The 18,471-nt window shown below is 39.4% G+C and overlaps 1 protein-coding gene across 1 annotated transcript in view; it reads left to right on the top strand.

Annotated features, from left to right (window-relative positions):
- Positions 1-18,471, top strand: part of lama4 (laminin, alpha 4) — a 192,789-nt gene that overhangs the window by 163,136 nt on the left and 11,182 nt on the right. The window contains exons 32-38 of the mRNA XM_043684602.1: positions 3,840-3,993; positions 5,934-6,127; positions 8,199-8,388; positions 10,267-10,422; positions 14,625-14,784; positions 15,148-15,278; positions 15,470-15,563. Coding sequence (XP_043540537.1) covers positions 3,840-3,993; positions 5,934-6,127; positions 8,199-8,388; positions 10,267-10,422; positions 14,625-14,784; positions 15,148-15,278; positions 15,470-15,563 — 1,079 coding nt within the window. The remainder of the gene's footprint in view (positions 1-3,839; positions 3,994-5,933; positions 6,128-8,198; positions 8,389-10,266; positions 10,423-14,624; positions 14,785-15,147; positions 15,279-15,469; positions 15,564-18,471) is intronic.

Raw genomic sequence — 18,471 nt, 5'->3', positions numbered from 1 at the left:
TAGAAGATAGAGGGTGGTTGTGGAGGGTTGTTTTTCAGACTGGAGGCCTGTGACCAGTGGAGTGCCACAAGGATCGGTGCTGGGTCCTCTACCTTTTGTCATTTACATAAATGATTTGGATATGAGTATAAAAGGTACAGTTAGTAAGTTTGCAGATGACACCAAAATTGGAGATGTAGTGGACAGCGAAGAGGGTTACCTCAGATTACAACAGGATCGTGACCAATGGGCTGAGAAGTGGCAGATGGGGTTTAATTCAGATAAATGCTAAGTGCTGCATTTTGGGAAAGCAAATCTTAGCAGGATTTATACACTTAGTGGTAAGCTCCAAGGGAGTGTTGCTGAAGAAAGAGACCTTGGAGTGCAGGTTCATAGCTCCTTGAAAGTGGAGTCGCAGGTAGATAGGACAGTGAATAAGGTGTTTGGTATGCTTTATTTATTCGTCAGAGTATTGAGTACAGGAGTTGGAAGGTCATGTTGCAGCTGTACAGGACATTGGTTAGGCCACTGTTGGAATATTGCATGCAATTCTGGTCTCCTGTCTATCGGAAAGATGTTGTGAAACTTGAAAGGGTTCAGAAAAGATATACAAGGATGTTGCCAGAGTTGGAGGATTTGAGCTATAGGGAGAGGTTGAACAGGCTGGGGCTGTTTTCCCTGGAGCGTCGGAGGCTGATGAGTGACCTTATCAAGGTTTACAAAATTATGAGGGGCATGGATAGGCAAAGTCTTTTCCCTGGGGTTGGGGAGTTCAGAACTAGAGGGCTTAAGGTGAGAAGGGAAAGAAATAAAAGAGACCTAAGGGGCAACTTTTTCACACAGAGGGTGATACGTGTATGGAATGAGCGTGGGACTGGTGTCATATGTCCGGGACGTAAAAACAATGACTGCAGATGCTGGAAACCAGATTCTGGATTAGTGGTGCTGGAAGAGCACAGCAGTTCTGGCAGCATCCAAGGAGCAGCAAAATAATATGTCAGCCAGATCAGTTAATATTAGCAGGTTTCCTCCTTAAAGGACATTGTGTACTGGTTGTGTGTTTTATTATTGTCACCATCACTGAGGCTAGCATTCTATTCCACATTTATGAATTCAGTCTAAATTCCATGAGTTGCTATAGTGGGATTTGAACTCATATTTTCAGATCAGTAGTCTCTAGATTACTAGTCCATTACCACTGTGCCACACTCCACTTCCACTTCTCTTTGCGTTTCTGGCGTACAAATGGATAAGCCAAGGCTGTCCTGAGGTCATCTCACTCTGCAATGCATGAAAATCCCATCTGCCAGCCTAGCTGGAATGGAAGGGGAATTGTTACATGAGGAATAATTCTGCCTCTTTTTTCTCTTGGGGAAATCAAGCCCTTGACATTTTTCAGAGGATTTGCTTCAGTAAGATACTAAAGTTCAGAATGTAATGATTCCCACTCAACTTGAATTAAAAGCATAGTCATTCCAGGATATGCTACATTGTTACATTTTAAGTGAAAAAAATGTTTATACAACTCACAGCAATTTCTTGTTCAAGTTCCTTCAGATATAATGTGAAAGTTCACGTATGTTATTTTGATGTCTAAACTGAAAACAAATGGAGGGACATTACTTTAGGTGTTTCTAGTAATAACTTCCCTCAGGGCCTTTTCTGCAGTCCCTCTAATAGCATGCAGCTCAACAGGAGGATAATTATTTTTAAAAAAGCATTATGCTAGTCACGGATGTGCTGTTGTGTGCCTGCTGCCCTTTTTAAATATCAGCAGATGTGAAGCTCATGACCCTTTGCAGAGAGGCACAAGTCCCTGATTAATACCTGTGTTGGAAATAATTTCAAACTTAAAGAGTGGCAATTTTGACAGTGCAGTAGTGTAAAATGGGTGACAATAAATAGGCAGTCTAGATGACATCTCTACTGACGTCTTTTTAAGTTTCGTGAGCTCTAGATTTTCAGAAAAAAAATGATTGAATTACAAAATATGGTTCTAAAAAGTACTTGTTTCAGAAAAAAACTTGACTTCATGTGTAATGAAAGCAGAATTTGACTTTTTGGTCACTGCAAAGCACTGGCATTAGTCATGATCATGTATTTTTGAACTGCTTGCTGTTTTAGGACATTTAGAAACAATTTGCTAACTCTTGCAAATTTTCTAAATTAATATATCAATTATGATATCAAAGAGATCCTTGCTTAACAGAAGTTCAAGGTATTTGTGGAATTCTACCACGTGAACATTTGACTGTTATCTTTAAACTATCTTAGGGTTTTGCAATGAAACATCTGTTGATTCTATATCAGTTGAAAAGATAGGAACTAAAACATGTAAATGTAGCTGTGTGATTCTGGATGACCTGTGAATATTGTCCATGTAATCTTACATGGAAAATGCAGTCTGTAGTTCAACTACTTAAATCCTAGAGCTAAAGAGATCCCCTTTTGAATAATCAGAGGTCAAGACTTTGTTTTGTTCTGAACCACTTCACATTGTCAATAGGATGGTCTTGCAGTACAAGATATTGCATTCAACTTTACATCTTCAAAGGATTGGAAAATGTGACGTGCTGGGATCAGTGAAATAAAAATGGTGAATATTTTAGGTATTGGTTGCTGCAAACAAGATCTTCATCTTGAAACCTAAATTTTGAAACCTAGTACCTATTGTTAAGAGCATGTTAACTCCAAAATTTTGCACAAAATAAGTATTCACAGGTGCTAAATTAATGGCAAATGATGTAAATATTTCACAAACTAAAACAATAATAAAACACTGCTCAAATTAGACAAAGTGTTGCTTCAGGGGCTTAGAAGTTAAAAACTTCCAAACTGCACAAAAAAAATATGGAAGACAAGCGGAATGATTTCAATGGCCAGGATTCTGTCAGGCCACAGAGAACCAGCAAGCAATCTATAAATTCTGTGGGTCATGCCCATCAGAGTCCAGTGTCTCTCAGGCACTTCAGTGGCCACCAATTCTGCATGATCGAGGCTCCCTGTAGTAAAAGTCCTGCCTGCTGAGAGCTGCTAGGCAGACAGAGGCTGGTAATATGTTATGTCATGTCCCCAATGCCAGCAGGAGTGGTGATTACTGATGCTGACACCCCCCGCAGAGATCCAGAATCATTTTGGCACTCAGCCACAGGTGAATGAGGATGGGATGGTAGAGTGAAGAGTCACAGAAGAGGGAATGTCAAAATCTCTGAGCCAGCATTAGTTTGTCATGGAATAGGAATAGTAGGTGCCATTCATTCATTAAAGTGAACTTAATGCCATTTGGAAATTTGCATCAATCCCATCCATCCCTCTGCCTTAGTGCGGTGGCTTTGCTATAATAAGGGTGCTGATATGGGGCCTCTCACGTGCTTATGTACTTCCAGGCATTATTTTTCCCACTGTGTTGGGTTGCATAAAACCTAGCTCACTTGTAATATCAAGGCAACAGCTCAAGAACACTCAGTGAAACAAAGGGAAAACAACAGATAGAGGTTTTTTTTTACATTCACTCATGGGATTTGGTGTGCCTAGCTGGCCAGCATTTATTGCTCATCCTTTGTTACCCTTGAAAAAGTAATGGTGAGCTGCCTTCTTGAACCACATGCAGTCCATATGCTGTATGTTGGTGCATAATGGTGTTCGAGAGGGAATACAGCTCACAACATGATGCTACTAATGAGTGATCAATAGCATGAATGCTCTGTGAATGCCAGGATTTTCATGTTTTTTATTGGGTGATAGATATTTCTTTTTAATATGTTGAATAGATTACATGATACATTGTAATTTGTGGATTTTCTGCAGAAAGGACTTATGGGGAAATTGACAGTTTTTTTTCTATTCTGTAAATGCTACAGAACAGAGAAAGATATTGCAGTAGAAGATTTCCAGACATATGCTGAAAAGGTACAAACCTCTCTGCATGGCTGCCCAGCTGAAACTCATCCAGCCGCAATTATTCAGAAACATCAAAAGTATGTTGCTAAAGCCAAGAGAGGTCGAGGTAGAAAGGTAATAATTTCTTGTCATTTGGTACTTTCGCTCATCAAAGTTTTGGTAACTTCCGTAAATGTAACAGCTATTATGTACTTTCCCAGACATCTGTTCTAGCTTTTCACATTGCCTCAGTGACGTGATCCTATCATAAAATAAATGTTTATTAGGAAACAAACCTAACAAAAACCTAACTTGTCGTGGACTTAAAACTCTAATGATAAGTATTTTATGCATTCACTGATACCAATTTATTGAAGCTTTCTTCAACTTCCTGAATTGCTGCATAGGTGCCCACAATTTACTAATGGATATTATTTATAAGAAATTGAGAATATCTCCACACTCATAAATAGTCATCAACATAATACATTATTGGAGGTAGCAATTAGAAGTCTACAGAGTATTGAATTCTGCATATCCTAAAAAAAGATTGTTCATAACAGCAAAATATTCAAAATGAGGGGCAACTTGTTAATAATTGGGAAAATTATAAGAACTATTCATTGTTTTTTTGTTAACATAGAAATAGCAATGTGAAATCAGTTCAGTGTCCAGGAAAGGATGTTGAATTGAATGGTACGAATGAATTGAAGAAGTAAATAAATGTGTTTTAGAGAATCAAGCGGGAGCATGAAAAGATTGATTCAAATGGTGGTTTATTGTTCCTAAACATTTTTTAGGATAGACCTAAAATTTGGGTCTATCTGCTTGCTTGGCATCTCAGGTAATTGAGTTGCCTGGCTGCAAGAAAAACCTCGTGGGGAGGAATTAGACTCTTAACAGTAGATGCCTGATTTTTGATTAGTAAGTACATTAAAATCACACAGGCTCCCTTATAAAGCAAAAGCACATCAATTTGGTTAATGGAAAGTGAAATGAAAACAAAATCATTGCTGGAAAATTCACCAAATTAGACAGCATCAGTGGCAAGAAAAAACAAGCTAACCATTTAGATTGATTAGCTTTCATCAGGACTGTATTAATGGGCCATGTGCTCCATCCTGCCTGACATTTCTCTACATTGCATTAAGGTGGTGCAGTGTCATGCACAGAATAGTAAGGTTTGCTCTGTTATGATGGAGTCGTGTAGCACACGCATTATCAGAGTGGATGCTGTTGACTTTCACAGTCTAAAGTGTCATTTTTCAAAAAGTGAGTTTCTACACATGGTGCATTCGTTAGATAAGAGTGCAGGTTATAGAATCAATCTGATGGTGTTACAGTCCTGTATCAGACTATTTTTTTCTTTCACAGAATGTGGGCATTACTGGCAGGATGAGCATTTGTTATTCTCCCATAATTGCCATTGAAGTGGCTTACTAGACCACTTCAAGAGGATAACTAAATATCAATCACGATACAATATATCTGGAGTTATACACAGGCCAGACCAGGATGGGATGGCAGATTTCTTTCCCAAAGGGACATTCATAAACCAGATGAGTTTGACAACAATTGGTGAAAGTTTTCTGGTCTGAAAATGTGTTGCTGGAAAAGCGCAGCAGGTCAGGCAGCATCCAAGGAACAGAAGAATCGACGTTTCGGGCATGAGTCCTTCTTCCTGAAGAAGGGCTCATGCCCGAAACATCGATTCTCCTGTTCCTTGGATGCTGCCTGACCTGCTGCACTTTTCCAGCAACACATTTTCAGCTCTGATCTCCAGCATCTGCAGCCCTCACTTTCTCCTCAAGTTTTCTGGTGACCATTACTGAAACTAAGTTTCTATTCCAGGTTCTTTTTTAATGGTTAACTTTAAGTAAAATGAAAAACACACATTCCCATTTGGCAAGGCCTCCATGCAAAAGCAAAACCTCACTTAACAAAGTCTGCTAACTATATTTACTTGGGAAAATTGCAACATCAACTTCCTTCAATAATTCCAGACACAATAGCTGTCAATTAACTTTATTCCAAATACTTTATTCATTTTGTTTTCAAATGTCCTTTTGGCAAAGGTGAACAGTGGTACAGCAGAATTACGAAAAGTTTCAGTGGTCCACAGTGGAAAGACAAAAGGAAATGACCTACATGAAGAGGCACGCTGCTATCTACCAACTCATCCCAAGACAATCCAACATGCCCACCAATATGGCGGCATTCCTAACAGTCGACAGGAGATTTTTGGAATCCCTGAATATTTCAATCGCAAGTGAGTAAATAGAATTATTTAAGATATATATTAATGATTTGGATGACATAAAATAGGTAGGAAGATAAGTAGTGATGATAACACAAGGGGTTGACGGCGGTTGTATATACAGGTTAAGTGAATGGACAATAACTGAGATGATGTCATATAATGTATGAAAACACGTGACAGTGTCAAAAAAAGGGAGGCCATGAGTTCATCAACTCAGCAGCTATGTACCCAAACACACTTCACGGCTCTACCCAGAACTCATTGGCACACATAATGTTTACAAATAGGTTAAGAGCCACATTTGTTCTGTTGCTACCTGAAGAAACACACCAGATTGTTGAAAGGAATCAAATAGCCCAGCCACGCTCTTTTCTCAGGTATAATAGTGTTCCTATTTGTGGAAGGATAATCTGTGTATATTTATCAAGAAATACAGGGTAGATGTTGACCAAGTACTGGCACAAAGCTAAAATATGACTGACAAGTGGGTATCTGACAAGGTCCTGGCCCAGCCAGGTCCCAAATCCAACACTGAGTCAGGATGAGATCATGTGGCAAAGGCTAGCTGTCAGCGGTTAACGGCACAGCCTCAAGTGTTGAAGCTTCCATAACCGCAGGGTTTTAAGAAGGGGCCTCTGTCTCAGTTCCTGAAGGATGCACATTGACCCTGGAGCAACCCCCCGTAACCAGTGAGGATATTGCCCTTGTGAAACAGACTTTGGTGCGCCCCATAAGGACGAGCTCACTGTACCTAATGTTCCAGTATCCCTTAGATGAATCCCCCACCAAATTCTAATTAAACTGAGCCTCCGGTTTGTAATATCTAAGGGAAACCGTGCATCATGTCCATGTAAATAGTTTTGCTGCTTGGACATACAGATTGTGTTTGGAATTATGTAAACACTGGATTGTTTGTTTAAGGGGAAGTTTGAACATAAAGGTAGAGGCTTGTTATGTATTATAGATGGTGCATATTATGTTGGGGCAGTGTCTCTTTAGGCAGTGAGTTATATGATCACTGGTGAGTCAGTGTTTGTGTTTTTTAGAGTGCACAGTTACAGAATAAAACCTCCCTATTGTGTTGCAGCAAGTGATGAGTTTGTATGTTTTAAAGTCTGACTGGAGGCTGGTAACTGTCCAGTACAGAATAATATGATATTTAGGGATTTAACAGGGGATTTGTGAAGAGGTTTTTTTTCCCCCTTGAGGGAGCATCTAATACTGGTCTCAGAACAAGAAGCCACCCATTTAAGATAGAGATGTGGAGAATTTGTTTTTGTCATAGAGTGTAGTAGATCCATGGAATCATTTGCTGCACAGGGTAATCAAAGTTGAGCTATTATGTATATGTCAGGCTGAAATAAACAGAGTTTTAAATAGTAAGGGAATCATGGGAATGGAAATGAGCAGTAAAGTGGAGTTAAGAATTATCTGATCAGCCACAATCTCATTGAATGGGAGAGTGGAGCTGCTGAGTCAAATGGCCAACTTCTGCTCCTATGTCCTAATGTCTTCCAAAGATCCTTTCATTATTATGTTAATCTCAGTGCTAACTTGAAGTGCATTTAGAATAGTGTTCCTATTTGTGGAAGGATAATCTGTGTATATTTATCAAGCAATACAGGGTAGATGTTGAATCCTCAAGCTGACAACATTTGTAGCTAATCCTTTTTAGGGGCAGGGGATGGGCACATTTAAGTGTTTTTTTTTAAAGCTGTTTCTGTGCTTGTTTTTCACATTCCTGCAGTACAACGTCACCATTTTTGGCTGGGTTTCTCTAATGCTCAATAATGTGGAAATTAATCGATTCTGCCTACAGTTTGCATAAATTCCTTGGTAGAACATGTGGAAATTCCTTTGAGAGAGCAAGATCCTTTGCATCTAGGTCCCAGCCTAAATTGTGACTTTTGATATGTACTCCCACTGGTACTATGCCTGAAGAGTGGCAAAATTGCCTGAGATTTTCACCTCTAAGACATTCTGATGGTCCCAAAGTAGCTTTCGCTCCAGAAAGGTAAAGGAAAAATCAATGCATCGAAATGAATTCATTTTATTTATTATGATGGTGTTGTATTTTCAGATCCCACTTCTCTGTCAGCATCAGAACTAAATCTTCACATGGACTTATATTTTATGTGGCGAATAAAGAGGAAGACCAGTTCATGACACTTTTCATTGCCCGTGGTCACCTTATTTACTCATTCAGTAATGGCCGTGAAAAATTGAAATTAAGAAGTTTAGAGAAATACAATGATGGTCTCTGGCACAATGTAAGTGAGACAAGAATATTGTGAGAATGCTTTCCAGTTCTTTTCTCTTTGAAAGAATATAGTGCTACTGCACAGTGATATATCTGTATATATGTGATATACATATCCATGTTCAACCTGTCGTAATGTAAAAACAAAGGTATTTTATTAAGAAAATACACAGTACTACTGTGTTTGTAATCAGCATATCAGCATTCAGTTTATACTTGCACTCTTATTAGTGGCATTTTCACAATGTACAAAGATGGATTGGATGCATATTGGACCCAGTTAGAAATCCTATTTTCCCTTTTTGTAAAAGTAAATTTTTGTTCTAAACCTATATTTTACCCCTAACTCCTATTTCAAAATATAGAGAACTAAATGAATCCTTATATTTTTATTCAAACTAAGTGTGTGACCCACCCTGAGAATGCCATTTTTGAACTGGCCATACTTACCTCTGCACTAATAGAACCATTAAGTTAGGTATATGAACTAAGGAGAGTCACTATCACTAAAATAATAGATTAGCTGGGCAGCATCGCATTGCTATTTGTGGGAACTTGCTAAGTACAAGTTGTCTACGAAGTGTCCTACATTATAACAGTGACAACACTCAAAAGTCCTCATTTTCTATAAAACAGTTTAGTATATCATGAGGTCTTTAATGATATTATATAAAAGCAAATTTTACTTTTTTGTCTTTTTAGGCACAGCAATACAACATTCAAATTATTGACTAAACCAGTTTGGACTAATATTGCAATAATAACTTGCTACTTGGTAATCAAAAGTTAGCAGTGAAATACGACAAGCATTGAGTGAAACAGATCATTGGTGCCTATTTCTGAGTCCTTTGTAGTCATGACATTAACATTTCCCCTGTTGAACTTTGAAGAAAATTTATACTTGTTAAATTTTCGTCAAGTAATTTTAAATCATACATATAATATTTTTTGTTATTGCTGAAAATAATCACCAACCAATCAACATTCCCCTCTCATGCAGTATAAATGTTAGTTTTTCCCATAGATGGTATTCTTGTGAATTGCCCTGATGAGCTCAAGACAAAAAGCTTTGGCAAATGTGCTTTTTTTTCAGCAATGCTAAATTTCTATTCTATTGCACAATTTTCATTATGGTTGTATGCTACTAATTTAGTGGTTCTCAAACTCTTTTTGCTGAAAGACTCTTTTAGGGTTCATCAACCAAATTATAATTTTATGCTGCAAATGTTCATGTTATGTAAATACTGTATTTAAAGAGCATTTTAATAGCATTTTTAAGAAAACAGTTTTGTTTTGCCACAGTCAATGGGTTACATTTCTGCATTTCACTGTAAAGTCTCCTTAATTGACAGGAATCAGAAGAATAGGAGCCTAGAGAGAGCAGTGCACAGAGGAAACACTGGGGGGAATGAGGTACAGGAGAAACATGATCAACATTGAATAGGGGCCTGGCAGAGCAGAGCATGTGGAAAGCAATAAGGAAGCATAGATCAACTAGACCAGGATTTGGCTGAACTCACTTGTGTACTTGATAAAAGTGGGTAATGCTTATGTATTCAAACCCTCTAAGAAAGGGAGCTGAATAGAGGTACTTTGACATTATTTCCATGGAAATTCTATTCTACATCGAGCTATTTCTGCTTCTGTGACTTGCATGTGACCTGTCGTGTTCACTATCAACACTCAAACACTGTGAGCTACATCAAGATCATAGGCAGATGTATCCATGCATTTACAATGGGATGCAGGCCTCCTCCAACTTTCATACCTCTATATATCATCAAAACATAATTGAACAAAAAGCAGAAGAACACGTTCAATGTTCAATTGTTATCTTTAATATATTATGTTTAGCTCAACTGAAATCTTCTGTTTTTGTTTTGTTAAGGTTATTTTCACACATGAAAATAATAAAGGACGTTTAATAATAGATGGTCTCCACATTCTAGAGGGTAGTCTCATCAGTCCTGTTTATCCATGGAATATAACTGAACCATTTTATGTGGGTGGTGTGCCATTGGGAAAAGCTGCCAAAAACATTCAGGTAAGTTATGCTAATACTGTGTATTTTAAAAAAAAATCATCTGTGGAATGTGGGTGTTGCTGGCTGGGGCAGCATTTCTTGCCAGTCCCTAGATGTCCTTGAAAAAGTGGTGGTGAGCTGCCTTCTTGACCACAGTGCACATGCAATAGGATCATACACATGGCAAGGGAGGGAATTCTAGGGTTTTGATGCAGCGATGTTTTTCTTATTTATCTGCACCCCTTGTCCCTTATCCTTCTGGATGCAAGTGGATGTAGGTTTGGAATGATCTTTGTTGAACTTCTGCAATGCATCTCATAGTACATACTGCTGTTACTGAGTGTCAATGATGAAATGACTAGATGTGTGTGGGTGTGATGCCAGTCAAGCAAGCGGCATGGTATTTGGTGAAGTTTTTTGAGTGTTGTTGAAGTTGCACTAATCCAGGCAAGTGGGGAGTTTTCCGTCACACATCTGACTTGTGTCTTGAAGATGGTGGACAGACTTTGGGAAGTCAGGAGATAAATTATTCACTGCAGTATTCCTAGCTTCTCACACATTCTAGTAGCCACTGTATTTATATGGCTATACTAATTCAGTTCCTGATCAATTAGAACATAGAACATAGAACTTAGAAGAATACAGCGCAGTACAGGCCCTTTGGCCCTCGATGATGCGCCGATCCAAGCCCACCTAACCTATACTAACCCACTATCCTCCATATACCTATCCAATGCCCGCTTAAATGCCCATAAAGAGGGAGAGTCCACCACTGCTACTGGCAGGGCATTCCATGAACTTACGACTCGCTGAGTGAAGAACCTACCCCTAACTTCAGTCCTATATCTACCCCCCTGAACACCCGACTCCATACGCGGGAAAAGGTCCACACTGTCAACCCTATCTAACCCCCAATCATCTTGTACACCTCAATCAAGACACCCCTAAACCTTCTTTTCTCTAGTGAAAACAGCCCCAAGTGCCTCAGTCTTTCCTCATACGATTTTTCTTCCATACCAGGCAACATCCTGGTAAACCTCCTCTGCACCCGTTCCAGTGCCTCCACATCCTTCCTATAGTATGGCGACCAAAACTGCACACAATATTCCCGATGCGGCCGCACCAGAGTCTTATACAACTGCAAGATTACCTCAGTACTCCGGAACTCAATTCCTCTACCAATAAAAGCCAGTACGCCATATGCCTTCCTCACCGCACTATTTACTTGGGTGGCAACTTTCAGAGATCTGTGTACATGGACACCAAGATCCCTCTGCTCATCCACACTACCAAGTATCCGACCATTAGCCCAGTACCCCATCTTTTTGTTATTCTTCCCAAAGTGAATCACCTCACACTTAGCTACATTGAATTCCATTTGCCACCTTTCTGCCCAGCTCTGCAGCTTCTCTATATCCTGCTGTAACCTGCCACATGCTTCCTCACTGTCAACAACTCCTCCGACTTTTGTGTCATCCGCAAACTTGCTCACCCAACCTTCTAACCCCTCTTCCAGGTCATTTATAAAAATGACAAACAGCAATGGTCCCAAAACAGATCCTTGCGGAACACCGCTAGTGACGGCACTCCATGAAGAAACTTTGCCATCAATTACTACCCTCTGTCTTCTTCCATCCAGCCAATTCCTAATCCAAACCTCCAACTCACCCTCAATGCCATAAATTGTAACCCCAGGATGTTGATAGTGGGAGATTCAATGATAGTAAGGCCATTGAATGCCAAGGAGTTGGAGATGGTCATTGTCTTGCAGTGGTGTGACATAAATGTTACTTGCCACTTTTCACCATAAGCCACGATATTATCCAGGTCCTTCTGGATTTTAACCTCGACTGCTTAAGTATTTGAGGAGTCACAAATGGTGCTGAAAGTTATGCAATCATTGGCGAACATCCACACTGCTGACCTTATGTTGGAGAGAAGGTCACACATAGAATTCCAGTGTCGTGCCAACGCCTGCATTGTAGCATTGTATTCATATATTTCAAGCACATTTTTGCTTTTTTTCTCTGAGGGCTGTTCTGCCAGCATATCAGCCATTTATACACTTGCAATGAAAAAGTTTTTTAAATAATATGACAGACTGTCAGAAATTCAGTACAGGTACACAATCCTTAATCCGAAACACTTGGGATCAGCAGGTTTTCAGAATTCAGAATTTTTCAAATTTCAGAATAAGTGGATGTTTGACGGTGATTTTTTTTTAAAAAAGTCTTACCGAGCAGCAGACTGACTGCTACTACTACAGGCCCTGAGACAGAATTGAGGCCCTCTGCACCCCCCCCCCCCCCCCCCCCCCCCCCCCCCCACCCCCCACATACACACACATCATGTCTGAGTGACATGCATCGAGTGGGTGTGGAATTGGGTTAACTGTTTGCCAAACAACCTTGTTAATGAGAAAAAAACTTCACGACAAAACCTTCGGACGTTGGAGCTTTACGGATTTGGGATTTCAGATAAAGGGTAGTCTGCCTGTACTATAATAAAGGGAATAGGTTTCACTTTGGTTGCAGACAGAATACTGACAACTGTCCATTATACATTGATTTGAACTGGGGGCCTTTGTGAACTTAACGTGGTTATTCATTTCCATTGTCTTCAAAATTTTAAAATATTTTATGAATTTTGTTGAGGGTGATTCTTGAAAGGATTTCGTGGAAAGGTTAAGGGTTTTGTAATTGAGTTTCCTCTTTAAATCCTTTTATTTTGGTTTCTCCATAACCCAGACTACCATCCCATAGTTAAGAAATGATTTCCATCTTCCCGTGTAAAGGGTTATCAGTTTAAACTAAAAAGGGAATTGAAGGACTGACTTCAAAGAGCCTTGAAATCAGTGGCAAATATTCTTAGGGGACCTGAGGATCTTCATATGTTCAGTCACTGAAACAGGTTAATTAATCCATATCCTGGTATTTTTCTGCCCACATAAGGTATATATTTCAATGGTGCTGTGTTGGTCACTTTTTCATTGTATATTTTAAGATTATTATATTGAAGCAAATATTAAAATCTCTGCTTCAACAATTTAGGGCACACAATTTCATGTCATGGTCACTATTTTTAATTGTTGCTAGATAATTGACCAATGTTGTGGATAGGGGAGGGGAGGGTCAAGGCAAGATAATTCTGACAGTATCACTGCCTAAGAATTGAAGGGTTATCTTGCTAATGCAAAGAAGCTATCCACAGTGTGATGTCTGTTCAGGTATTTGTTACAGTATGTCCATCTGCTGAGAATTGAGAGAGGTAGGGACAATAGTTACAATTAAGCAATAGAGGTAGAGCAATTATATCCAAGTTAAACAATATCATGAATGACTCGTTTAATTTGGATACAAAAGTACCAGGAATAACTCTTAAGATTTTCCTCTGGAATAATGTTAGTCTCTGAAGCCCATTGTTTCTTCTTGGATTTTCTGCAATGTGTTCCTGATCACTTAAGGGAATGTAATCTCTTACAGCTATGAGGGTTTTATAAGATTATGTTTTGGGATTGCGTCTTTAATTTAGGGAAAAATGGGGCATGACCTGTTTTGCATTCTGAGACAGCAAGCCAGCGTGTGGTTAAAGATTAAAGTGGGTATAGGTGGCAGTGTATGGTTGCAGCTTGTCTTCCTAGAATGGTGGCACAAGATGTTTTATGCCTATAAACAATTATGAAAGCATCTGTGCTGAGAGCGGACAGACTATTCGTCTCCAATGTTCTAAGAAAATGCTATTAATGGTAGGTTGTGTAAATACCTATACTTTCAACTGTTTAATTCAAATACAGAATGAAGTTGGGAATCAGTAGGATATTTCATTAGCATTTCTATCTGGATGCAAGACCCTTCGGATTCATGCTGCCATGGAGGTGGGCTTTGAGAGGAGAAGGGTCCTTAGGAAGCCATTGTAGGATCAGGTTATAGGTTTCAAATTAAAAGTTCCTTTTAGTAGTTGGCGGTTTCAATCAAGATAATAATAGATTAATCAAAGAAAATAATAACCAGCACAATTCAATGTTGTTTTCCTGCCAGGGGTAGGCTCTTCAGTGCAAGCAAGAATTCTGTTGGAAGTCTGTTTTCCTCATTAAATAGAGTTGACGCTGGAACTCATGAGCCATTTTTTGCAAAGGCACTACTACAAAGCACAAGATACTGATTTAAACATTTAGTGGCAGTGCAGGTGACTGCATTAATTAATTAAAAAATTTTTTTTTTCAGGTCAAGTCAATCCAAAGTTTTAATGGCTGTCTTCGGAACTTCCAGCTAAACAGACAGCGGTTGTTACCAGCAAGTCAAACATTTGGTGTTACACCTTGCTTTGAAGGTCCGACTGAGTCTGGAACATACTTTTCCACAGAAGGAGGATATGTGATTTTGGGTAAATCAAATAAGCATATCTTAGCATTTACATCTCTATGTGCATAGATCGGAAGCAAAATGTAGTTCTTTCAAAGTAGACTGGAAGTGGTGTCTTCAGTGGCTCTGAAAAGAATGCTATTCCCGGGGGGTATCTTTAAACTGTGAAACATGGGGGAAATGAGCCATTACATTATTTCTAATTTGAACATTTTAAATGATTTCAGGCAAGGCTGTAACATCCTGATCAGATAAACACATGGCTTACCATATGTAGAAGCTCGATAACAATAAAGTTAAATAGAGTGCAAAATTGCTATAACAGAACAAGTGATGTATAATTTGTTATTGTGCAATAATCAGAATTTCTGCACTTGATTTTCAGATGATTCGTTCAATTTAGGATTACAATTTGAGCTTGTTTTTGAAATTCGTGCAAGAAATCATTCAGGAATACTGTTACATATTCATAGTTACAACCGGAAATACCTGAATCTCTTTATGGAATATGGACAGGTAAGGGATTAAGAGAATGTCAGAGCAAAGCTTTCTATCAGTGTATATATTGGATTACCCAAGTGCAGAGCAGAGAAGGTATTCATGAAGAAAATGTTCTGCAGTAGTAATGGAGCCGAAGTGCTTTTCAGTCCATTAACTTACTGATGTGCTTCTAGCAGGTTTTCACTCTATATGCTATTTCTTTGCAGGTAATATTAAAAGTCAGCAATGGAACTGCAGAGTTTAAAACATCAGTTTCTCCAAAGCAAAGTCTGTGTGATGGCCGATGGCATCGAATAGCAGGCAAGGGTCATTTTAATTACTTTACTGATATTCATATACAAATTTCCCATATAACTCTTAACTCAATAACAAAGTACCCTCAAGAACCTAATATTTAGCCAGTCATTGTAATTATCAGAAGACCATAAGACATAGGAACAGAAATTAAGATATTCAGCCCATTGAGCAGGAAAATCGACATTTCAGGCAAAAGCCCTTCATCAGGGATCCTGATGAAGGGCTTTTGCTCGAAACGTGGATTTTCCTGCTCCTCGGTTGCTGCTTGACCTGCTGTGCCTTTCCTGCACCTCTCTAATCTAGACACTGGTTTCCAGCATCTGCAGTCCACACTTTTGTCCATTCAGCCCATTGAGTCTGCTCTGCCATTTGATCATGGTTGATAGGTTTCTCAAACCCATTTTCCTGCTTTCTCTCCATAACATTTATCCATAAGAAAACTGGTGCAGTGATAAGAATAAGAGCTTTGCTTCAGGGTGGTCTCGAGCCTCCAACTCTTTGGTTAAGGCCAAACGCACTGACCAATTGGACTAAAAGCCGGGCAGTTAGGGCAGAATAATTTTTACATTTAGTGGCAACGACAATAATTGAGTCCGTACGTTCAATCAATCAATCAATCAATCAAACTGCTCTCAATATTTTTAATACATCCAGTCACGTGAGATTGACTTTAGTTAACAAATGTGCTGATATCGAAACCTCCTTATTATCTTGATGAGTACAAAAAAAGAATGGCCTTTGGTTTATGGAAAGGTGTAACTTTCTCCTTGAAGTACCCAGTGTTGGCATTAAGGATTATACCACAATATAGGGGTCAGTCAGCTCAGTTGGCTGGGTGGCTGGTTTGTAATCTACATTCAGACAAAGAGGAGGTTTTAGCACTTTTGGAAGATCTGAAAATAGATAAGACCCCTTGATCAGATGGGATTTATCCTCGGATTCTCGGGGAAGCCAAGGAGGAGATTGGAGAGCCTTTGTCTTTGATCTTTGTCACCATTGTCGACAGGAGTAGTGACAGAAGACTGGTGGATAGCAAATGTTGTTCCCTGGTTTAAGAAGCGGAGTCGGGACAACCCTTTTGGCCAAATTATAGGCCAGTGAGCCTTACTTCGGTTGTGGGTAAGGTGTTGGAAAAGGTGATAACAAACAGGATTTATAATCATCTGGAAAGGAATAATTTGATTAGGGATAGTCAACACGGTTTTGTGAATGGTAGGTCATGCCTAATTAACTTTATTGAGTTATTCGAGAAGGTGACAAAACAGGTGGATGAAGGTAAAGCAGTGTATATGGACTTCAGTAAGGTGTTTGATAAGGTTTTACACAGTAGACTATTGCACAAAATACGGAGTTTCGGGATTGAAGATTTCGCAATTTGGACCAGAAATTGGCTAGCTGAAAGAAGACGGACAGTGGTGGTTGATGGGAAATGTTCATCTTGAAGCTCAGTTATCAATGGTTTGCCGCAAGGATCTGTTTTGAGGCCAATGTTGCTTGTCATTTTTATAAATGATCTGGATGTGGGCATGGAAGGATGGGTTAGTAAATTTGCAGATGAGACTAACGTAGGTAGAGTTGTGCCAAAGGATGTTGTGGGTTACAAAGGGACATAGATTAGGTGCAGAGCTGGGCTGAGAAGTGACAAATAGAGTTTAATGCAGAAAGGTGTGAGGTACTTCAGAAGAAGTAACAAGAATGCAGAGTTCTGAGCTAATGGTAAAATTCTTGGCAGTGTAGATGAACAAAGATATCTTAGTGGCCACGTGCATAAATCCGTGAAAGCTGCCACCCAGGTTGATAGTGTTGTTAAGAAGGCACATGGTGTGTTGGTGTTTATTGTTAGGGAGATTGAGTTTCAGAGCCACGACGTCATGCTTCAGCTGTACAAGACATTGGTATGGCCGCATCTGGAGTATTGCATGCAGTTCTGGTCACCACACTATAGGAAGGATGTGGAAGCTTTGGCAAGGGATCAGAGGAGATTTACTAGGATGTTACCTGCTATGGAAGAAAGGTCTTATGAGGAAAGGCTGAGGGAACTGAGGCTGTTTTCATTGGAGAGAAGAAGGTTGAGAGGTGACTTAATCGAGGTATATGAGATAATCAGAGGGCTAGATAGGATGACCCTTTTTCCTTGGTTGGTGAAGGCTAACATAAGGGGACATAGCTTTAAATTGAAGGGTGATAGATTTAGGACAAATATCAGGGGTAGTTTCTTTACTCAGAGAGTAGTAGGGGTGTGGAATGGCCTATCTGCAAAAGTAGTAGATTCACTGACTTTAAGGGCATTTAAATGGGCATTGGACATACATATGGATGATAATGGAACCGTGTAGGTTAGATGGGCATCTGATTAATTTCATAGGTCAGCGCAACATTGAGGGCCGAAGGGCTTGTACTGTACTGTAACGTTGTGTGTTCTATGTTTTATGTTCTAATGCATGATGCCATCAGTATGGGTTTAATTCCCACACTGGCTGAGGTTACAATGAAGGACTGTTCTTCTCTACCTCTCCCCTCACCTGAGGCATGGTCGCCCTCATGTTAAACTAGTCCTCTCTCTCTAATGAGAGTGCAGTGTATGGCCTGGTAGGGCTGTGGTGACTTTACCTTGCCTCCAGCACAAATAAACACCAAATAAAGATTCCTATGTGCTCTGGCTAATAACATATCTATGCACTAACCTTAATCAAGCACATCCCAATGTAGGAATTTCCAATTTGGTATTGGTTTTTGTTAGTATAAAGAATTGCCGTTTTCACACTTTGAGGCTCTTCACTTGGACAAGAGTGGTGTCATGGACGAATTTGTACATTGATTACAAGCTAATAACTCTCTTACATGGCTGGCCTACATTTGAACTTCTAAAAGGCTTTTGTCCTACAGAAGAGATTAATGTTTAAAATTAAAG

This window comes from Chiloscyllium plagiosum, chromosome 3 (genome assembly GCF_004010195.1).
Source record: "Chiloscyllium plagiosum isolate BGI_BamShark_2017 chromosome 3, ASM401019v2, whole genome shotgun sequence".
NCBI classification, from domain to species: domain Eukaryota; kingdom Metazoa; phylum Chordata; class Chondrichthyes; order Orectolobiformes; family Hemiscylliidae; genus Chiloscyllium; species Chiloscyllium plagiosum.
This window is presented reverse-complemented; position numbering and strand designations above follow the sequence as displayed.